Source organism: Hordeum vulgare, chromosome 5H, assembly GCF_904849725.1.
Source record: "Hordeum vulgare subsp. vulgare chromosome 5H, MorexV3_pseudomolecules_assembly, whole genome shotgun sequence".
In the NCBI taxonomy this organism is placed as follows: domain Eukaryota; kingdom Viridiplantae; phylum Streptophyta; class Magnoliopsida; order Poales; family Poaceae; genus Hordeum; species Hordeum vulgare.
In genome coordinates this window covers 558,668,287-558,674,851 of record NC_058522.1, presented here as the reverse complement: position 1 = coordinate 558,674,851, position 6,565 = coordinate 558,668,287, and the positions used below count along the sequence as shown (strand labels likewise).

The following is a 6,565-nucleotide window of genomic DNA, read 5'->3' as shown; positions in this document are numbered from 1 at the left end:
CTCATATTTCGAACAAAAACAGATATTCTTTAAATTTCACCTTGCATACATCCATACACATAGTTCCTACGTTCCTACTATTCCATATATTGTATTTCATAAACCCATATCCTTCAATTGACAATATTGATGTCAACCTTAAGATAGAATAAAGTTTTATTCGTGAGCCGCTTTACTGAACTGGGTATGTTCTCTAGAAGAGTTGACAACCCTTTGCAGCTTCTCTTATTGTTTTGTTTGCAACAACAACATCAGGCCCGCTGTGCATATATCAGCTCTTTCATTTGGGGTGCCCTTTCCATGACCCCTTTCACGGCTTCGTAAGAATGATATGGTAATAATTCACCGCCAATTCTGTGTGAGAAATGTGAGACCTAGGTCCGATCAGCTTGTTATCTATACGTTTACTGATGCTTTAAGGTAGCTGAGATGGTTCAATGGATTGTAATATATAGTATTCATATTTTCTTTCACCCTTTTACATAATATTTACAGTAATTTTCGCTTGTCTTTGCAGAAAAGGCAGGCATTGCAACTTCAACCATTATGCATGAACAAACCTGAATCTGACATGTTTTCTGAAATGTTGTCTTTTCAAGCTTTGAAGTTTTTGTCTTACCAGAAGTTGAATTGTCATGTCAATCAGTTGACTTGTGAGAGAAAGTAAAGTAATTTGCCAGGGCGTCTTCAATGATCTACTCCCTCCGTTCCTAAATATAAGACCTTTTAGAAATTTCACTATGAACTACATACGGATGTATGTAGTCATATTTTAGAATGTAGATTCACTCATTTTGCTCCGTATCTAGTCCATAGTATAATCTCTAAAAGGTTTTATATTTAGGAACGGAGGGAGTAGTATATATATATACTCGCTCGGGCTGGGCCAGGGCAGGGCACATATGCAAATAGTCCTAAATCAATGCAGGTTTAGCTCAGGTCCAGAAGAATCATTCATGCATGCATGGATTAACGAAGGTGTGCGATTAGGTATTTATTCGGTTAAACTGGATATACTGCATGCTGATATCGCCCCTTTCTGCCAACTCATGAACGCACTCAAGTCTTCCATAGCAATCCAAATGGCGACTTGGCACTTTCGTGTAGAGTTTGCTACTAGTAGTAGTAATAGACTGCTTATAGTTGATCTGCTATATATAGTCCTTAGATTTGTGATAGCCACCAGGTTAGTTAGCTCAAGGGTGTGAATACCGAGGGCTTTGTGCGCACCTTTCGAATATTTTGGGCCGCGGCCACGCAGCCTCATGTCATGCAAGCATAGCCAACCGCTCATCCCGCAGACGAACAACTCCGGGAATCCAATGGAAAACATGACACTCGCTTGATGCCTTTGTTCGGTGTCGATTTTAAGAAAAAAATAATACCCTTGTAGCGTCTCAGTTAAGCTGTTTGTTGGAATTTTGATGTCGATTTAATTTTCCATAAGAATCCTTCTATTCCTAGGGTTCCAGACATTGACTCAAAACATTATGGTTTCACTTGTATTGACTATCCATGGAATACATGTTTTTATATTCCTTCTTCCTTTCTCCATTGAAGAAATAGTTTCCAGAAAAAATCATGAAGTGTTCAGAACGATCTGCATTGAATGATACACACGATCATATAATACTGATTATCTAATGATGACATATGAAACCTAGCACAGGTGTCGAAGGAATCAACTTACAAAAAAAAGGAAAATATTAGGCGCAACATGATCAGTACAAACTAAGGACCGTCGTCATGCATCCGAGCATTGTCGCACTTACTTTTGATTATTGTTGATGGATGGACACTTGGACATAAGGTTGAACAAATCTGGTCATCGATGAAGTCACCCTACGGGATCACTGCCATTGCAGCCACCTCGAGGATTGCCAAGCTCATCTTCGGGATTGCCACCACAGAATCCTCACATACTCCCACCAAATGTAAAACATAATGGGTGCCACAACGGAAGGGATACCGCTCCTGCTAAAGCGACGCCAGGGAGGATCAAGATGGATATAATGATGCACGGTACACATCATAGAGCCATCGCGGGTGGCTTGGGAGAATGCCCGGGAGCGTCACCATTGTCACCATGGAACGATAGGGGCGAGATCCCCTTTCCTATATTAGGAGGTTTCATCCTCTTCCCTCACACCCAAACAGTTATGTTTTACATTTGGGCCTCCTTTGCTTCATAGGATAGGGAAATCATAGGAATAGGAAGTCATAGGAAATAAGATGGCATGAATTAAGTTTCTATAGGAAAAAAAGAGATGACTTGGTTCATTTGATTGGAAATTTTCAATTAGGTTCAAGCTAATAACTTATTCCTTTAAAATGTGAAGGATAGGAACCAACCATACGTAGCTACAAACCAAAGGGATGTACAGGAAATTTTTCTTTCGAAATCATACCCTATAGAGTTCCTATTACTACAAACCACAGAGGCCTACCTATGTTTAGATTTCTATATAGGAAAGGTAGTATATCAAACATAACATGGTAACATCTAATTCATGTATTTTCTTTATCCTGCGTTCCAAACAGGTTACGGCTCACTAGTAAAAACATACATGCAAGTGGCCGCTTTGTGTTGTTTGCTCCGGTATCCAACTGCTCACTTGCTTGTCAGTAGTCACCGTGGACTAGCTAAACAAATGGCGATGGATTACACGGCCCGCTCGACGAATGGCCAGTCAAAAAGCTCCACGGAGAACCGCGGCCGCAGCTAATCATTGAAATCTCTTGCCTAACTATCCGCACGACTGCGGCGATCGTCGCCTTAATCAAACACTAAAGGAATATCTAGCGACTATAAATACACACATACACACACCATGTCTCTGTGCAGCCAACCAAGTAAGTTGCCTTTGCACATTCTGCAACGAAAGCTAAACCTAGCTAGAGCAAGAGAGATTTGTGCCATGGGAAGTGGAAAGAAGAGGGCAGCGCTTGCGTCCCTGTTCGGGTTCAAGAACAAGAGGCAAGAGGAGGAGGAGGAGGAGGCCACGGCGGCGAGGCGGCAGCAGCAGCAGCAGCATGCGGCGGCAGCACCGCAGCAGAGGTACCATTATCACAGGGTGCGGCCCAGCGATGATGACGACTACGCACGGCACTGGTACGCCCAACGCGACATCGACCAGAAGGCCTCCGAGTTCATCGACAAGGTCCATCGCCGGATGCTCGCAAACGAGCAAGACGGGTAGTTTAAGCCACCGGCAGGGCTCGTACGTATAATGCACGTACCATCTGTGTGGTGGTCTATCTGGTCTTAGCTTTTGCTGCTAGCTATAGATCGTATGTGTGCATGGTTGCGTGTGTGTGGTTAATTGCTTTGTTTGATTGGGTATCTGTTACTCCCTAGTGATGTCAACGTTTTATACTTTCTTTACGGAGGGAGTATTTTGTTGTTTCCATGTGGCCGGATGTATAGGTAACTACAGAATGATGAGCGTGTAATGCCATGTCCGATGATAGCAATTTTCCTGAATTTACGTATGCCTGAAATATACAAAATAATATAAATTCAAGCATTATTATCTTTCCTAAATGATAACACCCACATGTGTGTCACGTGGCGACATGGTTCATATGCCTATATAATCATTCATCTTGTCACATTACACATATGACGTCAGTTAATTTTTTTTTGCTTTTACACTTATACATGTTTTATCTCTTAAATAAAAAAATCTAATTAAAAATTTGTTTTCATCATTAAATCCATTTTCATGAGATTATTAAAAGTAGATCTCATGTTGATATGTTTCGACGACTTTTTCAGGGGGCTACAAGTTGTCAGATGTTTACCCTGAAGTTGTCATAGGGTTTACAATAAAGTTACCAAGAAATGTTTCATCTAGTTTTTTCTTTTCGATTTGAAGCTACCATTGTATTTCAACTACTTTTCACGAATTTTTGTATTAATTAGCCATGGCAAATTTTAGTAATTAACCACGATGAATTTAATTTATGGATCATGGTAATTTTTGGTAATTCATCATGCCAAATTGAGTTTATAGATCATCGCGGTTTTAGTATTTTGACCATGATAATTCTAGTATTTTAAACATGAAAACCATTTTTGTATGAACCATAGCAAATTTTAGTGCATGTATCATGCCAAATTTAAGTAATTCACCATGACAATTTTAATCTATGGTTCATGGCAAATTTGAGCCACTGACCATGCGTTTTTAAAATAACTCGTGACATATTTCCTTTTTACTTCTGAAGAATGTCAAAATTATTTCATGAATCATGGCAAATTTTATTAATTCCTCATGGTAACACTAGTAGAAAACGTGACTATAGTTCCGATTGGTAAGGCCCTATAGTCCCGGTTTACCAACCGGGACTATTAACTTGAGACTAAAGACCCCCCCCCCTCCCCCCAGTCCCGGTTTGCTACGAGCCGGGACCAATATGAATATTTTATACGTGCGTATATTCAGAGAATGATATAAAAATTGTGAATATTGTTTACGTACCTCAAGATTTCCTGGTTTTTTGATCCGCCGTTCAATTATAAAGTGAATGTTCTCGTAAACATAGTATGCACATAGATTATTCCCTCGTTGCTGCCACATGCAATACTTCACGATAATAGAATTCAATCAAATAATAATCAAGGATTATAATGATACTGAAACTAGAACTAAAGAGATGCGCGGATGTAGCTAGTACTACCTAATTACCCTCGACATTGTTCATCGGAGTTTTGGTTTCCATTTACCGCGAACATTCTTGAGGAACCGGCTCCAAACTCTGTCCGGCAAAGAATAAGAATAAAAAGAGTCATTGATTAATCGATATCAGGAAATGAAGTAAAGAGACCGACATAGTGTAATAAATGATTGAAATTACTTGTTGAGCATCAACTCCAGAAACATGTACTCGTCCTTGTCTTTTCTTAGTGAGTTCAGTACGTGAACGGTTCCCTTATCAACCATAATGACTAGCAAGATCCAGTAAAATCTGTGTTGTATAAGCGGCATGCATGCAACTCATCAAACACTATACGTAAACTTAACGTCGATCGGGTAAGCAAAATAAAATTTATAGTATAAGACAGTAACACACACCTAAAGTTGTAAGGAAATAATGTTTTTTCATTGTGACTTAGTATCTTCAAAAGACGGAACAAGTGCTCCGCTGCATCTTTTGACAAACTTATTCTATTAACGTCTTCTTATAAATGTCATGCGCAAAAAAAACATCTTCTTATAAATGCAATTTGGCCCCGCAAAAAAATTTAAAAAAATGCAATTTTATAAAATCACGAAAATCGTTCGTGCCGGCTTTGGCCTGCAGTAGATGTGTCAAATAAAAAAAAAGTTGGTTCGGGGTGAGGTCCTTCTTGTCTCCTTCACATTTCACATGTCATATGCCTTGTCTAAGCACGATCTAATGACTGCGGAGCACGTGTGTGGTGCTGTGATTTACACCCAGCACAGCATGCATGTACAGAAAGGTTAAAAAAAGATTAACGCGCCAGGTAGGGGTCGAACCTACGGCCTTCCGCTTAGGAAACGGACGCTCTATCCACTGAGCTACAGGCGCTAATGTGTTTTGTATTTAACCAGATCAATACTAGACAAAATTTCGCAAGTGGTAACTGAAGTTGAATATCATTAGTTCTTTTGGGGATTAATTTTAGACCAGTATAAACTCTAAACTGATAGAATATGGATTTCCTGTCGCCACTTTCTTTCGCGCCTACCCCAACGACACCTACCTCGGCTGCTACACCGCCAGTCCGCCACCATCTCCTCTGGTCGCTACACCGTCACCGTTTTCTCCTTCATCGACAACGGTAGAGGATGTAGTCATTACAATATGCATGTATCTTCTGCATCTTTAATTTTAAAGGGCAGAGAACCTTTTTTCGTTCGTACGTACTGTCAGGCAATTCGTTCGTACAGGGGAAGCTTCATCTTCATTATTTTTCAGTAGCTTCCCAAATCCCTTGTCAGATAGACCATTCTCTGCCTTCCATTGCAGCAATTTCAGAGTCGTACCGAGCTTTGTGTTGTCATTTTCGCAATTTGGGTATAACCTTTTTTTATGATCTTCTAACATGTGCTCGAACTTCAACTTCTCCCTTTCATTTTCGCATTCTATCTGTGCATCGACAATGACCCGGCGAAGATCATCTTCGGATACATCGTCTGGTGCCTCTTGATCTAAAGCTTCCCCCGTTGCATTATCACAGTATTCAGGGAACATAGGATCCGGATAGTTGTCATCATCCTCTTCTTCTTCGTTGTCTTCCATCATAATCCCTCTTTCTCCGTGCTTGGTCCAACATAATAGTGAGACATGAACCCCTTCTCAAGCAGGTGGACGTGAAGGGTTTTCGGGGAAGAGTAATCCTTTATATTCTCACACTTAACACATGGACAATGCATAAAACCATTCTGCTTGGTTGCCTCGGCCACATCAAGAAAATTATGCAGGTCTGTAATGTACTCCGAAGTGCGTCGGTCACCGTACATCCATTGGCGGTTCATCTGTATTATGAAAGTAAGTATATCAAAAATCATTGAAGAACATCATGAATGGAGAAACG

General features: G+C 40.3%; 1 protein-coding gene and 1 non-coding gene across 2 annotated transcripts; one reads left to right on the top strand and one right to left on the bottom strand.

The window, feature by feature from the left end:
- The first annotated feature begins 2,849 nt into the window (after positions 1 to 2,849).
- Positions 2,850 to 3,476, top strand: LOC123452163. The gene has a single exon (XM_045128764.1). The coding sequence runs from the start codon at positions 2,919 to 2,921 to the stop codon at positions 3,198 to 3,200; it is 282 nt and encodes a 93-aa protein (XP_044984699.1). The 5' UTR covers positions 2,850 to 2,918; the 3' UTR covers positions 3,201 to 3,476.
- A 2,007-nt stretch (positions 3,477 to 5,483) lies between these two features.
- TRNAR-CCU lies at positions 5,484 to 5,556 on the bottom strand. The gene has a single exon. It is a non-coding gene; the product is annotated as a tRNA-Arg (tRNA).
- Between the last annotated feature and the right edge of the window lie 1,009 nt (positions 5,557 to 6,565).